Source organism: Pteropus vampyrus, unplaced genomic scaffold (genome assembly GCF_000151845.1).
Source record: "Pteropus vampyrus isolate Shadow unplaced genomic scaffold, Pvam_2.0 Scaffold311, whole genome shotgun sequence".
NCBI lineage: Eukaryota > Metazoa > Chordata > Mammalia > Chiroptera > Pteropodidae > Pteropus > Pteropus vampyrus.
In genome coordinates, this window is record NW_011889092.1 from 1,390,748 (window position 1) to 1,409,189 (window position 18,442).

Sequence of the window (18,442 nt, forward strand, 5' to 3'; positions counted from 1 at the left end):
TTTGGTTTGGTTTTTATAATGCCCCAATTTCTTTTTAATGTGTATAACCTTTACTCTAGAATATGAAAGTAATTTCTAGCAAATGATCCTCATCTCTTGTGTCACAATGCTCTGTTGGAAAACAATGGAATCATAAGCCTGAGATGATTCGAAGGGTCAAGATTCGAGTCTATTTTGTCATTGACCTGGCTGACCATAGATGAATTATTTGTAAGATGAGGTACACAATTACCTCACTCAGTTTTGGAGAACTTTCAACAGTAGTTATAAATGAGAATATACAGGGATTTTGAAATGGAGGCAATAAATGTGACGGAAAATATGTACTGTTTATTCTTCTGGACACCGCCCCCACCCCAATCCTGTAGAATTTTATTAGCGAAATAAAGAGAAGAATAAAGAATGGAGTCATTAATGATGATTACTCAAGATAAATCACTTTAATTCATTAAAAAGTAGAACTTGACAATATAGGCAGCCTCTGCTTTTTGACTCCTTGAATCCCGGGAAATCTTCTCTTACCTTCTCCAATCACCTCTTCCATATTCACACTTCCCTACACACTTAGCATTTACTTGTGGTAGTTTTCCACTCTAGGTTGTGAGCTCCTGAAAAGCAGACACGGTGTCCTTCACTTCATATCTAAGAGCCTAGCATAGTGTTCAACATATAGTAGGTATTTGATATTTTTATTAATTGTTCTACTGTGAGACCTAATTCTAACTCTTCATTCCTTATATCCTTAATGTGTGAACATTGGCGCCTTTGTAGGTTTGAACATGGGAAAAGGTAGCCAAATGAGTGCTTATATGTAGCTAGAAACAAAGAAACCTTAAGGCCTGGTTTCTGTTTCTTCTTTGTTGAACTTTTAGTTTAAAAAGTAAAACACAACTTATTCTAATAGTTCAAATAGTACAGAAGTCTATAAAAAAAAGTCAGTCATATCATACACTGTATTCTCCAGTCTTTATTCTTCTTACTCTTCCTCCCTCTGTCATATTTATGCTCATATAAATATTATTTGTACTTTAATATCATGAACTGTACTCCAGATAAATATTTTTTTATACTCAATACCATTTAAATTAATATATGCTTTTTAGCTATGGTGGATAATATACATTTAAACATGGTTTAAAAATTATTTTTCTTGTGCTATATTTCAAAAGGGAATGTGCCCCTTTTGTGTAATAAAATATGCATAACATAAAAGTTACCATTTGAACCATTTTTAGTTGGTCCGAAGGTTGTGAATTATTGTTAAGCTGAACCATTTTTAAGTATGGTTCAGAGGCATTAAGTACAGTCACATTGTTATGTAACCATAACCATCTTCCATCTCCAGAACTCTTTTCATTTTGCAGAAGTAAAACTCTGTGCTTAATAAAAATTAACTCCCTGTTCCCCCATCCCTAATTGCTGGCAGCCAACATTCTTTCTGTCTCTGTGAATTTGACTACTCTAGGTATCTTATATAAGTAGAATCACAGTATATATCTTTTTTATAACTGACATTTTACATAACATTGATGCCCTCAAGGTTCACCCATACTGTAGCATATGTCAGAATTTCCTTCCTTTTTAAGATTGAATAATATTCTGTTGTATGTATTTACCACATTTTGTTCATCCATTCATCTGTCAATGACATTGGGTTGCTTCCACCTTTTGGCTATTGTGAATAGTGCTGCTTATGAACATGAGTGTACAAATATCTGTTCAAGGCCCTGCTTTCAAAATCTTTAGGATATATACCTAGAAGTGAAATTGCTGGATCATATGGTAATTCTAGTGGTAGTATCTTGTTATGGTTTTGACTTGAATTTCCCTAATGCTTAATGATGTTGAGCCTCTTTTCATATCTTTATTGGCTATTTGGAGATCTTCTTTGGGGAAATGTCTATTCAAGTCCTTTGTCCATTTTCGAAATGGATTGTTTTTTATTTTTGAGTTTTAGGCATTATTTATACATTCTAGATATTAATCTCTTGTCAGATACATGATTTGCAAATATTTTCTCCCATTCTGAGGGTTGCCTTTTTTTCTGCTGTCTTTTGATGCACAGAAGTTTTAAATTTGATGCAGTCAGATTTATCTATTTTTTTCCTTTTGCTGCCTGTGCTTTCAGTGTCATATCCAAGAAATTATTGCCAAATCCAGTGTCATGAAGCCTATGCTTTCTTCTGAGAGTTTTATAGTTGTAGCTCTTCCATTTAGGTATTCATCTGAGTTAATTTTTGTAAGGTACGGGTCTGACTTCACTCCTTTGTATGTGGCTATCTAGTTTTCCCAGTACCATTTGTTAAATAAACTGTCCTTACCCCATTGAATAGCGTTGAGACTCTAGTTGAAAATCATTTAACTATATATGCAAGGCTTTATTTCTGGGCTTTCTATTCTCTAACTCATTTTTAATGGGTGTTATTGATGTGTACAGCATGGACACATCATAATTTATTCAAACATCCTCTATTAATGGATATATAGATTGTGTTCAGGCTTTTGCCCCTACGTGCAATGTTGCAATAAACGTCCTAGAGTATATAGTCCAGGATGCGTATATAGTCCATAATGTATTCACAGAAGTGAAATTGCCATATCAAGTGGTATGTTTAGTTTTTAATTTCAGTAGGCAGGGTTTTTTTTTTTTTTAAGGATATATCAGTTTACATTTCCATCAGCAATAGATGAAAGCCTGTTTCTTCACATCCTTGGTATCATTTAGAAATCTTTTTAATGTTCCCAATATGATCAGTTTAAAATGGTAAGCGGCCTTATTAGTCAGTATTTAACAGTGAAAAGTGAAAGGATACTGATAAATAGTTCTTATATATTTGAAAGACATTTACTCTTGGTTTTAAAAAGAAAAAATCTCTGTCCTTTCATAACATGAAAAATGCAAATGAGAATAGATACTTATTTCTATGCACAGTTGAATAAGTAAGTTAATATTTTGAATCAATCGGGTTTTAAGTATCTCTCCTGCTTTCAGCCATTTTCTGTGGTAAGCAAGCTAGCCAATGACTTCTAATTTTTCTTAGCTCAATGCAGATACCGAAAGAGAAGAAGAAGAGTTTGAAGACAACATGGATGTTTTTGACGACAGCAGTTCCAGCCCTTCTGGCACCTTAAGAAATTACCCACTCACCTGCAAAGTTGTTTATTCCTACAAGGTTTGTATTTCTCTAACATATTTCTCCTATTAAATTGTGACAACTCTGAAGATATATGTAACAGTGTCTACTCAGCCTCTCTTACTGTCTCAACATAAAATTGGTGTTCAGTTAATATGAGAGGCAACATAATGATGAAGAGTTTAGGTTCTGACATCAGACAGCCTGGGTTAAAATCCTATCTCTGCCACTAACGAGTTATATGACCACACTAGTCCCTTAGTCTCTGTGAACCTCAGTTTTCTTATCTATATGATGGGTTAATATTATAAGGCTAGTTTGAAGAGTAAATGAGATAAACACTCTTAAAACAAAGCACTTAGCACAGTGCCTGGCATCTCGTAAATTTTCAGTACATAGAACTCTTACCCTTATTATCAGTTGCCCAGTTGTCACAAGACCCTCCATTAGGATGATGCTCAAAATTGATATTAAAAGAAAATTGTTTTATAAAGCAGTTTTGTTTAACTTTACTTTCCTAATTTTAATATAACCACCTCTTGTTTAATATAACCACCTCAAGCAGAGACCTGGATAAACAGATGCCGGAATTTCCAAACCTGATTTGGTATAATAGCTCTTAATGTCTCTCACCCCTGCCCAGCTTTCACATTAACTTTTTATTCATACAAAGTAAATTGAATTTCAGTTTCCCAGTTCCTCTTTCCCTCACTCTCCTTATCCAGTCCATCAACCAGTCCTGTTGAGTGCACCTCTAAAACATATCCTGAATCCATTCCCTTTTCACCATCTTGGTCTAGGCCATTGTTTTGATCGCTGTCAAAGAAAAAAGAATTCATAATTGGTATCCCTTTTTCATACTTGCCTCCCAAAAGTCCATTTTCCACTCTTTAAGGCACAAAGGAGATTATTTTACTTCCCCACCTAAAACCCTTTTTAAGCTTTCCATCACACTTAAAAAAACAAACTGAAGTAGGGTCTATAATGTCTAGAATGATCTGGCCCCTGTCAGTCTCTCTGGCTTCATGTTGTACCATTGCCCCACCTAACTCACTTGCTCTACATTAGCCACTCCGGCTGCCTTTCAGCCTTCAAAATCACCAGGCTGCTTCTTGACTTGACAACTTTGCACTTGCTGCCTCCTCTACCTAGAACTGTTTTTGCCCAAATCTTGGTTGGCCACCCACTGCTGTTCATTGAGGATCAGCTCAAATATTGCTTCCTCAGGTCTCGACCCCTGACCACCTAAATACATAACTAACTCCTCAGTCACTACTCTCTATCCCATTACCTTTTTGCCCTCTTTTATTTACTGGATAGCACTTATCTCCAGCCAGACTTAATCTTATTTGTTTTCATATTTCTTGGTCTGGCTCCCCACTAAACGCTCATGAAGGCAGAAACCTCGTCTATGTATCTTCAGACCTAGGACAGTGCCTGACACATAGTAGGTCTTCAGTAAATAATTGTAGGATAAATAAATGAATGGTATAAGGAAGGCATGAACAAATGACTCCTCCTCTGGCTCCCATGCTAATGGAGACCCAATGCTTAAGGGACAACAACAGAGGAAGGGTCTGGAAAGAATCTTCAACAATCATATACAGGACAGTCTCACTCCCACCATCACTCACTATCCCTGGATAGCCAAGAGTTGACAGTATTTACTCCTCCCTATCAGTGATTTCCATACTTTTTACTTTATCATCCTTTAATTATATATTTAAATTAAAAATACTTCCTCTGTTCTAAAAGGGTTGGTTTTGTTTTGGTTTTTTTTTTTAAAGTAAACTTTTGATAATCTTTTGAAAATTTGAAGTCATTTTCTAAGATAGTTGGAAAGATGTTATAGAGTATTATGAAACTAGGTTTGAGATGTTTCCCCATCTCACTTCTCAATATTATATTTACTTCGAAGTTCCAGAATTAAAATTGAAGATCCTTAAATGGAGAGGGTCCTAAGGGTGATTACAAACATCTCACATTCATCCAACATTTCTTGTATTGGCATATCCCAGGCATGTCCCTATAGTAAACCAGACTGTAAAATTCTATTTAATCATTGAACCTTTATTGAGTGCCCATTTTATAAGTTTTGGGGATGCAAGCATTAATGTGACACAGTCCCCTGCCCCCTAGAAATGGATAGTGGAGGCAAGGAGTAAATATTAAACTGAAAAATAGAAATATATGAAAACATTTATAGTAGAGGTAAAACCACTAATTCTTCCTTTGATGGTTGGGAGAAATTTTACAGATGAGGTGGCATTTAAATTAGGTCATGAGTAAGATCTTTCTAGATACAGTGAAAAGGTAGGGAAGGGAAGGAGCCTTCTAAGCAAAGGGAACAATAGATACAGAGACACAGTCTGATGAGAGTATGGGGTGTTTGGAAAATGTTAAAGGCAAGCATGGGGAATAGAGCAGCTGTAAGTAAAGATGTTTGCTGTCGGATAGTAAAGGGCCTTAAAGACCAGACTGAAGTTTGGCTTTTATCTAGGCTGGGAGGAGCATTGGATGTTCAAAAACTAGATTGGGCTTTTAAGAAGGTAACCCTGGTCATTGTACAAATACTCTACATGATAGATTAGAATAGACGGAGACTAACTATAAACTTAATAGTGATTCCTATAGTCCAGACCAGCAAAGAAGACCTGGATTAATCTGGTGAAAATAAATAGATAGATAGATAGATAGATAGATAGATAGATAGATAGATAGATAGATAGATAAAAACTATATTTAAGCATCAGATTCAAAAGCCTTAAAAATGCTCATAACTTTTGATCCTACCAGCATATATCCTAAGGAAATGACCCACAATATAGAAAAATGTTTTGGATACAGAATGTTCTTTCATTACAGTACTACTTTTAATACCTTAAAGTTGGCAGCCCAATAAGAGAACAGTTAAATAAATTTACTATTCATATAACGTAACGATAACAAATATTATGAAGATAATTGAAAATTACATTTGTGACAGTTTTTTATGTAAGAAGAAATGCTGTTTTGTGTCAAAAAAAGTAAGATACCAAATTCTGTGCACCTTAAGATCTCAATTAGGCATACCACCAGCTTTTCTGCAATGACGTGTATTACTTTTATTATCAGGAAAAAAGCATATTGTTTTAAAAGAAAACAGGAAATTTAGAGAGAGGGTGGGGTAATAGAGGGCATGGCTTCTTCTGGAGTTCGGGCTGCCACTGGTATTAGGACTTCAGGAGGCAGTGTGAGAACATGTCTTTCCTTAATAACCATTTACCAGCCACTTGCTGTCTTTAGTTCCGGTAAGTGAGCAGAATTACATTCCTTGCCTTAAGTCATTCTAGTAGGAAGCTCACAAGGGCAAATAACTAACTAAAGTGCGGGGTAGTCAGAGTTAGAGGGATGGGCAAAGCCTCATGAGAACAAGAAGAGGAAGAAGCAACCAGCTCATTGTAGGTGGTCTGGGAAAACATATAAGCTGGGCCTCAAATCATGAGTAATAATAATAGCTACTATTTATGAAATACTGTGTGCCTGGTACCATATGTATTTTTTTTCTAATCTCTTCATTAACCCTATAAGGAAGATATTATCAACCAACCCATTTATTCAACCAATATGACTTGAGCACCTTCCATACTCTTTTCTAGGCTCAAGGATATAGCATTGATCAACACAGACAAAAATCTCTGCCATCATGGAGCTTACATTCTAATAGGAATAAAAAGAAAACTGAGGCTCAGAGAGGTCTTACGGTCACTTGCCCATAGAAACAGACTGAAGCTGGACTTGAACCCACAGTAATTTACATCCACTCACCAGATGGGAAAGAGGGAATAGGGCCTGCTGGAAAGAAGAAACAGTATGGTAAAAGCAGAGAGACAAGGAAGACATGGTATGTTCAGAGAATAGGGAATAGTATCCTGGTGCCAAAGCATCAAAAGACCATGAGGACCCATTTCTGAAGGGTCTTGAGTGCCATGTCAGGTGGAAGAATTGGTCACCGTTTGGGATGGTATGATCAAGCTAATGTCTGCTAATATAACAATGCTGGACAACTTGAATGGACCTCCGTGGCTTTTTTACAAGGGCAGCAATTTAAAGTGTTTTTATACCTCCTGCTTTGCTTTCGCACATACTAAAGTCAGGTTGTGTTGGTACTTTTTAAGCCTTTCCATTGAATTAGGAAAAATATCTTCGTTATGTAGGTGCCTTTTGCTGGTATATTCAAGGCATAGTGTGGTTTCAGATTAGCAAAGAAATTCCTTTGGAAAAGCTATCAAGAACCAATGAGCTTTTTTCCTCATATTTTGATATAAAGAGGTAATTTACTTAACATTCTGGTCCTGGAGTATTTCTGTGATCGGTCAGCCATTTTCAATACTATTTTTCTGTCTCAAGCAACATCCAGAATCTGGGTTTGATGAAACGTTATAATGTACATAAAATGGGAAATGAGTCTTAGGAAGATGACCCTTTTTTTTTTTTTTGCCTTGTTTTCTCTTATGTAACTTGCAGATATTTCATACTTCGAGACTGAGATTTGAAAAACTATTTGGTCTCAAGTGATAGTTTAAATTGATCTTGGGACTTGGGGAAAGATTTTAGACTGTTCACTAGAGAGCCAGAAGAAGACAGCAGGCCCCTCCCTGTTTACAGGTGATAGGCAAGTCTCTTTAGGAAACGAAACCACATAGTCTCTCTCCATCCCCTCTGCAGAGCCCCTGAGGGTTTGCTCTCAGATTCTGCAGCCTCAAGGGCAGTATCTGGGTGGCTGGTGCTAGTGGACTCTTGCTGTCAAGGATAATAAAATCATCACTATTAGTGACTTGTGTGGAAGCACATCAGTGGATCAGCCCAGTCTCCTCAGTTAAATTGAAGCATAATATATCCAAACTTTGGCAAATCTTAATCATTTCGTTTCCTACAACTTTCTTCTTTTGGCCGTTGTTTTGCGGTGATTCCAGATCAATTCTAGGCACTACTCAAGCTGTCATCCAATCCATGTACATAGTTCCTTGCATTTCACAGCATGCACCTCCATGGTAGCCTTCTGGTACAATTCTAATCCAGTGCTTTCTCCTTTGCCTGTGCTTCCCAAATTGTCATGGTTCTCTGCTTATTCATCCCACATTGACTCTCCAATCCTCCCAAGAATGGCAGGATTGTCATTTTGAAGAAATGGAGGCATCAAGAAGTTGAATAACTTACCAGGAGACACATAAGCTGGAACCCTGATCCTCTCCTTCCAGCAGAGTGCTGTGTGCACTGAACCTGATTGCCTCTTCAGGATTCCACTTCTCCAGTTTTGGTTGTGGCTTTATTTTGTTTAGTTTTTTAAAGTAAAACTTCACCTCATTATGATAGTTTTACAACACTTAAAATCTTATGTTCAATACGTTTTTCAAAATCATTTCAATATTTTGATCCCCAGTTTTTGTTGTGATCAGTTCACATCTGCTCTTTAGCTAACCTTTTTAATTTTGTTCATGACCATCCTACATTGCAGGCTTCTCAACCAGATGAGTTGACCATTGAGGAACATGAGGTGTTAGAAGTGATTGAAGATGGAGATATGGAAGACTGGGTAAAGGTATATTCCTTTGCTCATATCGCCCCTTCTTGTGTCATTTTTAGGAGTTTGTTTTGGTTCTTGTTATGCCCTATCTATCCAGATTGTGTGTGTAAACCTGTTTTGTCACATGTCTTTCACTCAGGCTCGAAATAAAGTTGGCCAAGTGGGTTATGTGCCAGAAAAGTACCTCCAGTTTCCCACCTCCAACAGTCTACTGAGCATGCTGCAGTCCTTGGCTGCTTTGGACAGTCGGTCACACACATCGAGCAATTCCACGGAGGCCGAACTCATTTCAGGCAGCCTCAACGGAGATGCCAGTGGTAAAGACTGAAACAAGGCACTCTTTATTTGGTCACATTTGGCCTAAACTGTATTACCCTGGAGTCTTCAGTAGGTTAAAAAGCACAACTCTATTCCTATTCTATAACATGTTTTCCTTTATTTGGTCACATTTATCCTTTACAGTAGAAACCTAAAGTTGATCTTCAGTGAGTAAAAAATTACAGCTTTACTCTTATTCTGTATGATGGTCTTTTAGTTGTCACATTAGCATAGGGGTGGTTGCAAAAGTAACCTGGTCGTCATTGTCCTTACTGCATTTCTCTCTCTCATGCTACCTAGTCTGTTTCGTGAAAGCACTTTATGACTACGAGGGCCAGACAGATGATGAATTATCTTTTCCTGAGGGAGCAATCATCCGAATCTTGAACAAAGAAAACCAGGATGACGATGGCTTCTGGGAAGGGGAATTCAATGGGCGGATTGGAGTTTTCCCATCGGTGCTAGTGGAAGAACTTTCAGCCTCAGAAAATGGTGACACTCCATGGATGAGAGAGATTCAGGTACATGAAAGCGGAATTAAAAGATATTAAAATATCTGGCAAGTTGTTTATGGGCAAGACAAAGCCTCAACGGATCTATAAACTGAACAAATTTTTTTTTTAAAAAAAAAAAGATAAAGAACATGACTCCCAAGGAGTCTATTGACCCACGTAAAAGTGGGCTGTAGTCTCAGCCTCACCCCCACCACTCCAGTCCTCAGTTGCCAGGTTTCTGCAAAACCGAATTTGGGAAAGCAGGGCCTCATCAGTCAGGCTCTTGTGTAATGCCTGTATTACACCTTTACTCTCCCACATTCTGTTCTCTGAATCAGTTAACCAAAATGCTAACTTGTATGTGACATACAAAAGAATAGTTTGGTGGTGAGACAGAAACAAACCTGAAAGGGAACGGATTGTCTCTGTGGTTAGTTTATGTGGTAAAAATATTGGTTTGTTCTTTCCTTCACTGTCAGAGCCTCCCTGCCCAGCCCAGGTCGTGCCAGTCCATTTCAGAGAACTGATGAGCCTGCCAGAGCCCCATTCTTTATACTCATGTGGCCCTAGGCTTAGCTCATCACAGCAAAACTTGCCTTTATAGGAAACCCCTAATTTGGACCTGTCACAGCAGGCCTGACAGGTCCAGGACCATCAGGAACATGTCCGCCCACCTTCTGTGGTGTTATGACGGCTTAGCCCGACGTTCACAAAACCTGGAGAAGTCAGAAACTCAGCCGATTATTTTATCTTCACCAAAAAATACAACTTGTTCTTTTTTGTGTTCTTAACTGAATTTACTGAATTAACTAATTTGATATGTTTTCAATCGAATTCTAGAGAGTGGTTTGACATGATAACTGTTTAAGATAAACTATAATCAATGGTATCATGAGGAGATCTGTGAGAGGAAAATGGGTTTTAGGGTTTGGGATGGTTATTCTAGGCTCACGTCCCACTAATGAGGCTGACAGAAAAAATGTCAGTAGTCATAACTTAGCTCCAGAGAAAAGTAACTTGTCCAGAGTAGTCAGAGAAGCAAGCTAGTCTCTCCTTTCCGAGGTGACCACTTTGTAACCTCTGTTCACTTTGTGGCAGATCTCTCCTTCCCCCAAGCCACCCGGCTCCCTGCCTCCACTGCCGTTGTACGACCAGCCTCCCAACAGCCCTTACCCCAGCCCAGATAAGAGGAGCTCCCAGTACTTCCCCCGCTCTCCTTCAGCAAATGGTAAGGGTTCTCCTGGACTTGGGTCAAAATGCATTTCATTCAGAAATCCACTTATTCACCTGTAGGGCAGACAGACCTGCATTAGAAATTTTATTGCTCAACAACACGAATAAAATGAGCTTCTTTGGTTCCCTCCTTTAGAAAATAGTTTCCATGGTGAATCACCAGGATTCGCACAGGCACCAAGGCATACTCCTGAGACCTCATATGGGAAACTGCGACCTGTAAGTCTCTTATCTGGCAGGGTTATAGAATGTACAGTTCTTCCAAATTGAAAGTTAGAAAGTAGTGTTTTTCCATGGCCCCTTTGTTACTAATTCCCCCATGCAAGGGTGAGGTGGGTTTGGGAAGATAAAAAGAGCTCTTGAAGAGGAAGGCTATAGAAATCACATCTTGGAAGGTCCAGTCTACACTGGCACTTTTTTCTGAGTCATGGTGAGATACAAGATGATCGCTATGAAAGTGTGTTTGAATTATAACAAGCTCTATGAGCATTAAAATGGTCTAACTGTGAAACAGAAGCACTTTTTTTTTCAGCAAGCATTTATTGAGAACCTATTTTACAGGCCTATATTTGCCTCTTTGAGGGACACTCCATGCCTTTTTGAGGTTTGAGAGCTTCTGTAGTCAAGGAGAATCTACTCTTACAAATAATCACCTCTACTTACTGCTCACTCTGCTATCTGCCATGGACTCAACCCCATCACCTCCCTGCGAAACAGCTTTTCCAAGGGCATAACTTTCACGTGCTGCTCCAGTGCATACTTTACAGTTTTATTTTCCTGGACCCCCTCATCAGCATTTGACACTATTCCTTGAACCACTCATTTCCTTTGGCTTTGTTCATTCAGCAGATGTATATTGAGTGCCTTGTTAAGGACTTGGTCCTTTATCCTAAATGTGATAGGAAGCCATTGTAAAATTGTAAGCAGAACTGTGATATGACCAGTTTTGCATTTTTAAAACACCGCTATGGCAGTTATGTGAGGAATGAATGGAAGATGGCAGAAGGGACATGGGGAGCCATCAGGAGGCTGAAGCAGTGGTCTAAGCAGGAGGGGATGGTAGCATGGACCGTGGGAAGAATGGCAGTGGAGAGAAGTGGGCCAATGTGTTGAACCAGCCTTTCCTGGTTTGCTTTCTATCTCTCTGGCCCTTGCTTTTCATCGACCTTCACAGGCATCTCTGGCCTCTATCCATCTCTGTTGATGCTTCTTAGGATTCTGTCCATGGGCTGGTTCTCTTGAAGTCATTAAACCCACTCTCCTTGTGTAATCTCATCTACTGCCACAGCTTCGATAACCATTTATTTACTGACAACTACCAGATTTATAACTGTTAATCCAATCTCTTCCCTGAGCTTCAGACTTGTGGGCATCTCAATGTACATGTACCAAAGCCCCAGAACTCAGCAAAAATGAGTTCATTATCCTCTTTGCCAGTGCTCTGGCCTCCTACAAATAGTAATCACCAAATCCTGCCGAGTTTCCTTCAGAGACAGCTGTCAATCTTTCCACTTCTCTACTCCTCACAGCTATCACCAATTCAGGCTAACATTTCATTCAGATGACTATAGAAGTCTTCTAAATTGTCTTCTTAACCTATATCTTTGCCCACCTCTGCTGTTTTATCCAAACTGTTAACCAGAGTCATCTTTTCATACATCTGATGCTGCTGTTTAAAATCTACCAATGACTTGTCTTTGCCTACAGAATAAAGCTCAGATTTCACAACTTAACCCCAGCCTACCTCTCTGATCTTCTTTTGCAACTCTCCTTCCAAGACATGCTACAAGGTTTTCAGTTCTCTAAACATTGCTCTCTCTTGCTTCCAGCCCCAGGCCTTTGCTGTGAATGAGGCCTTTAGAGCTATAGTGACCCTTGTGCCCATGAGGCTTTCAGCCTGTGCAAAGACCTGATTGTTGTGTTTCACATTTCATCCAGAACAGTAACTCCTCAGTGTGGGAAAGAGTGAAAATTGGGTTGAAAGCACATGCTCAGAGCATTTCTGAGACCCCTGGGGCGTCCATGTCCTTGGATAAAATGACCAGTTTGCATTTGGATGCTTTAGACACTGAATCAAGAACCTGACTGACAAGCCACGTAATTGTTTCCTGCTCAGGTCCGGGCAGCTCCCCCTCCACCTACACAGAACCACCGAAGGCCAGCAGAGAAGATCGAGGATGTGGAAATCACACTGGTGTGATGATGGGTTTGCCCGTCTGTTACTGCTACAATCAAGGCCAAGCTTGGAGTTTGGCCAGTCTTGTTTTTTAGGCACCTTTGCATGATGATGACTCTTGAACAGAGCAAAACCCAGGAGGATTATAAATGACTGAGTGGCCTGGTGGATTCCTCCCATGTTTTGGATATTTTGTGCCTTTTTTTGTTGTCATTTTCTATGTCATCTCTCCTACCATAGCACAAATACTAATGGGCCCTCAAAGCAGAGGGGGACAGCCCTCATGCCTAATAGTGGTCCATTTTTATATGAGACTCAAGACCAGGCCTTATCCAGGGCACAGTCACAGAGACACTGATCATGTGCACTCGTACAGTATATTACTGTGGCCACAAGGTTGTGGCAAAGATTCTCATCTTTTTTCAAGTGGCTTTTGCTCGTCTGATCGAGTTTAATCAGATCATGTTGGCTACATAAGAAAGCAGAAGGAGGGATTTCAGGAGAGGCTGGCTCCTCCCCACATTTAGTCCCCAGACTGAGGAAGTAGAACCTTATTGGAAACAAGCGGACTGCCTGAGTGTAGCGCCAATTGCATTAATGCACATCTCTTCCACAACTAACAGATTTAAAACAATAACAGTGTCCTTCGTATTAATATTTATGCCATTCATTTAGTATTAGTGGAGCTAATATGGAGGGGCTGAACAGTAGCCAAATGTCCATCACATAGACTAATAGAAAGGAGGCTGCGGCTAAGGCAGAAATGGAGCTTCCAGATCTGAAGTGAGCCGATTTGATGTTCTTTTTGTATTTGGGTATTTTTCATCTTAATTTTTGCAGCATATAGTCCTCTGACCAGTATCCTTATAATCTGAATGTCTAAATAAATTGGGGACACATACTTGCCTTGTTAAGCTTCTCTATGGGGAGCCCTGAGCATTGTTTTATTCTCAAGCCAGTGCACTGGCCCAGCCAGCCAGGTTGTGGCTGGTCCAGACCAGCAGCCACCCCGGGCAGAAAATGCAGCTTCCCAGGTACCACTGACCTGACATTTCCTTGGGAGGAAGAACCTGTGGCTCATGGAGGAAACCAGCGTCCTGTGAAAAAGAACTAAAGGATTGCACACCCTGCACAAGTGCTATTTGACAAGGAAAAGACAAGTTCTCCGCGTCACAGGGAGAGCCAGGAGTAGCTTTCTCCACGGGCTAGCAAGCCCACAGCAGCAGATGTCCCAGAGTCAGCCGCTGCTGGCCCTCCACCTCCTATGGAAGATAGGGAGTGAGTTAACTAGGACTAAGGGATATCTGCCAGTTGTTTTTTTTTTAAGAATTCAAATTCACAGAATTTAATCTAAAAGTTGTGTTATGCTTTGAAAACTCCATCCTTCCTAAGACTAAAAACTTGAAATGCTCGCCCAATGTCCCCATGGGATTATTGACCAAAAGTAAGGTCATAGCTGAAGAAATTTTTAGTCATTTGATCACTTCAGTGACAATGTCCATTGATGAATCTTCTCTGTGATTAGGAGTTTTTTTGGGAGTTTTTTTTTTCTTTTTTTTTGCATTTCTTAACCTGTTGATCTATTTGAGGTCTTTTTACGTTATCAAACTTATTCTTAAGTTTAAAAAAAAGAAATTAAGGGGTGGTTTTTTTAAGATTTTAATGTTTGCTGGTATGTTAAACATCTTCCAAGCACTTTAAAAATCTTCAAAGTGCATAAAATCAGGCAGTTCCTGCCACCCAGTCTTGTATTCTCTCTCTCTAGCTAGCCAAATTGTCCTTGAATCTGGATTTTCCACATTTTCAGAGGGTTATTTGAAATTTTTTTGTTATATTTTAAAATATTTTTTGGAAGAGCTGCTAATTTTATTTTAAAAAAACAAAGTTGTAAAAATATGCCTCCTTTTTATAAAGAACCCCTCCCTCCAAGACATGTTATCCAGCATCACAGTGCACAGGGCCAGGCTCTGAGGGCGTACCTCTGTGCAGATGTGCTTTCTTTACAGTGGCTGTAAAAAGTTTGTATTTATTATGTATAAAATGTTGAATAATAAAAAATGGAATTAAGCTTTCTAAGTTTACTTATAAAAAGATTCGGGTAAACAGACTTTTGCAAAGACAGTGCTTCTTATAAAGACACTCCTGGGAACTCCTTTAAACCATACAACAGATACAGAGAGGGAGAAGTAAGTTAATTTTTCCGTGGGACAAATAGTCCCTGATGTCATCTACCTGCCAAGTGTAATGTCTTAGATGCTAGAGATAGTAATAAATTAGTTGTGGTCTTTGCTTTCTAGGTTCTTTCCCCAGGGGCTAGAGAGAGGAGACAGGTATACACATGACAATACCGTGTGACATGTGCTGGAAGAGAGGAGAGGACAGCGTGCTTCCTCTCTGACCCTCCACCCCAGCCCATGTCCACAAGCCAGAGAGGCAGATGAAAGGATACTTTCTGCATGGCTCAGTGTGTCCTCTCCCTCCAAGCTACCACATCCCCAACCTTAAAAGGAGTAGAACAAGATGATAATCCAAGGGTTTATCTAACTTTTATGTTCTAGATAAGTTCACTTTCTAGACACAGTGAGAACATCACCTAAAAAAGGTTGCAATATTTGAGAACACACTTATTAACACAGGCTTCTTGGGATGGCTAGAAATTCGAAATTCCAAGCCACAGGACTATCCCTGGGACAAAGCAAATCCTCGTCCTCCAGGTTGTGATCACATCCCAAGCTGTACTGTTCACCTGCTGCCCAAATAGCCCAGCCACAACTTTTGATTATGGGGCCAGTTACTGCCTAACCCTCTCTGAGTGGCCTTATGCCAAAATCTGGCTGCTCTGAATCTTCGCATTTATTTCGCTCATGAAGTTGTCTTTCATGACAATGAAGTAACGAGTTTTAGTTAAGGGGAGAACTGTCATTTGTCCTAAAATCCTACAGTTGATACAACCAGTATATTTCCTCCTAGACCCTTCCTGTGTTTGCTCTGTTACTGCTTGATCTGCCAAGAACCCCATGAATGCCAAAGAGCATCTTGTTCCTGGACCATTTTCCTGGTACCACTGGCCAAAAAAAAAAAAAAAACCGTGTATTTCAGCCATGTCTGTTTTGGAGAGCTCTGGTCTAGGAATATTTTCCTGGAATATTATCCTGAAACAGAACAGAAATGAACTGAGTGCTAAACACCTGAGTAAGCAGCCTTCCTGTGGTCAACCATTTGCCTCCTGTGAGGGGCAAGCAGGGAAAGGCCAGGTCAAATGTCCTGTATTCAAGTCCCCTGGCCGCCTTGATGAGCTATGACTTTAAACTCGTTTCTTCATCTTTCTGGGTTTTGCTTTCCTCATCTGTAAAGTGGGGATGAAAGGGCAATACAAATTTTCTAAGATCCATGAGGATCAAATAAGATAATGTACAGATAAGCTGAAGATAGTTTTGACTAATGGATGTGCATCCAGAGAAAGAAAACAACCCGCACCCAGATATGGTCTGTCTGAATCCCACCAATGGGTCCACAGGTGGGATGTTCTCAGGATTCCTCCAGAGAACATCTTAGGGGCCAGGACCACCACTATCCAATTGCTGTTTGTCCTGTCATCAAACTTACTGCCCCAAGCCATGTTCTGTGCACTGATGACCCAAATGACTCAGATCTCATCCCTTCTACTGAAAGGCTCATATTTGGTAGAGAGACTCAGGAACAGCAGACTCAAGCCAAAGTGTCTCCCAGGACAGGGAGATGACCAAAGAGCAGCAGGAGCCCAAATTAAGGGCTTCTGTCATTAATCCCTCTCAGGTCTTAAGCTCATAAGGACTGAGATTGACCAGGGCAAGCAGAGGTGGTGGTACTTATACCAGCAGAATGGCCCCAGGAAGGACCTGGGTCACCTTTGGTGAGGCCCAGAGCCATGGAGCAAGAAGACACAGATGGGGAAACTTCTCACCCTGGAAGACACTGTGATTTGTCCAAGATCTTTCATGAAGACAACTGGGAGCAGAACCCAGAACTGGACCTCCAGAAGACCAGGCCAGCCCCTCTCTGCAGAACCTGAATCCAGTTTTCGGAAAAGAGAGAATCAGAAGCCCGGGTTCTTATCCCAGCTCTGCTGTGTGACCCTACACGAGGCCCTGTCCCAGCTCTGGGAGGCAGACCCTGAGCACCTAAGTACTGAAAATCTGGAGAGAACTCAGTACTGAAAACCCGAATACTGAAAACTGAAAACCTGGAGAGGTGTTCAGCACCAGGGCTCTATCACCACTGAACAGGGACCGCAGGGACTAGGGGTGCAGACTTCCCAGCACCTGCCCCGCTTAGCCTTTGCTGGCCCCTCTCCCTCCAGGCCCACCTCATTCCCTGGAACACCTTGGCCTGTCTCTGGCTCTACCAGGAAGCATTCCTTCCAAGGAAGTTCAGGTGTGCTCCCTCAGGTGAGGCAACTGTACCCCAAGGTGTGCTGTCAGATTTACCCACGAAGAAGGGGAGGCTTAAGGGGAACAGAGGGACCACTGTCCTAGGAATTGAGTCAGATCATTTCCCAAGGACCTATTCTGGGTTATTTAAGCAGTCTTCACTGCAGTCCTGTGAGGTACTTGCCCCAAATGGGGTATAGCTGGTAACAGCCTCCTGTTCACCTCACTCCTTGGCCCTGCATGTCCCTCACTTCAAGGAACACTAACCCTCCAAGCTCAGGCCCAGGGCCCACAATGGGAAAGAAGATAGAGGGAGGGATTTAGGTTAGGCATAAAGCTAGAGTCACCCCCTGGCAAGAGGTATACCCTGGAGCCCTAACTGGGAGCCCAGATTCTCTGACATTTTGTTTTTAAAAAGTATAACAGTCATAATCCAGCTTTGCCAGCTGTATGATCTCATATCACTTAGCCTCTCTGAGCCTCAATTTTGTCTCTGTGAAAGAGATGTCTATAGTATAAGGTAGTTGGGAGGAACAATAAAATACTGCAAGAAAATCACAGAACACAAGGCCTGACGCAAGCCCTGGGTAATGGTGGCTAATGGAAGCAATGGTCTTTCCAGCCATGAATTCTAGAAGGCGGCAGTGTGGCCTCTGCAGAGATTAGGCAGTGGTGACTCCTGGTGGCCACCGGGAGCCAGGGCATGAGGGCTGGGCCTTTGGGAATCTTAGATCTGAAGAATGCTGGACACCTAGTGTCTTCAACTGCACGACTTGCCAAGTCCTTGAGTAAGAGAATTTAGCCACTGAAACATTTCCTGAAGTTTTCTCTGTGCCAGCCTGATCCCAGGAAACACTTGATTCCCATCCTGGTCTCCTCCAAGAGCTCCCTGCTGAAAATGGAGGGAGGCAGACACAAATGGGAGCATGGGCCACAGGAGGCCCCTGGCCAGCCTGGCAGGTGAGAGAGGGCTTTCAGTGAGAGGATCCTGAAGGATAAAGGTGAATTAGGGCCTGGGAGGGAAGAGCACTGAGCATAGAAGAAAACACATGTAAGGCACAAGAGTAGCAAAAAAAATAAAGATGCAGCTGAAATCAGCAGGGTAGCTCCAG

At 40.7% G+C, this 18,442-nt stretch overlaps 1 protein-coding gene across 2 annotated transcripts in view; it reads left to right on the plus strand.

Annotated features, from left to right (window-relative positions):
* FCHSD2 (FCH and double SH3 domains 2) overlaps positions 1 to 14,989 on the plus strand; it is a 241,716-nt gene extending 226,727 nt beyond the window's left edge. For both annotated transcript variants that reach the window (XM_023521654.1, XM_011377401.2), the window contains exons 14-20: positions 3,042 to 3,173; positions 8,632 to 8,715; positions 8,840 to 9,017; positions 9,319 to 9,539; positions 10,611 to 10,740; positions 10,882 to 10,964; positions 12,862 to 14,989. In XM_023521654.1, coding sequence (XP_023377422.1) covers positions 3,042 to 3,173; positions 8,632 to 8,715; positions 8,840 to 9,017; positions 9,319 to 9,539; positions 10,611 to 10,740; positions 10,882 to 10,964; positions 12,862 to 12,945 — 912 coding nt within the window. In that variant the 3' untranslated portion in view covers positions 12,946 to 14,989. The remainder of the gene's footprint in view (positions 1 to 3,041; positions 3,174 to 8,631; positions 8,716 to 8,839; positions 9,018 to 9,318; positions 9,540 to 10,610; positions 10,741 to 10,881; positions 10,965 to 12,861) is intronic.
* Positions 14,990 to 18,442: the final 3,453 nt, after the last annotated feature.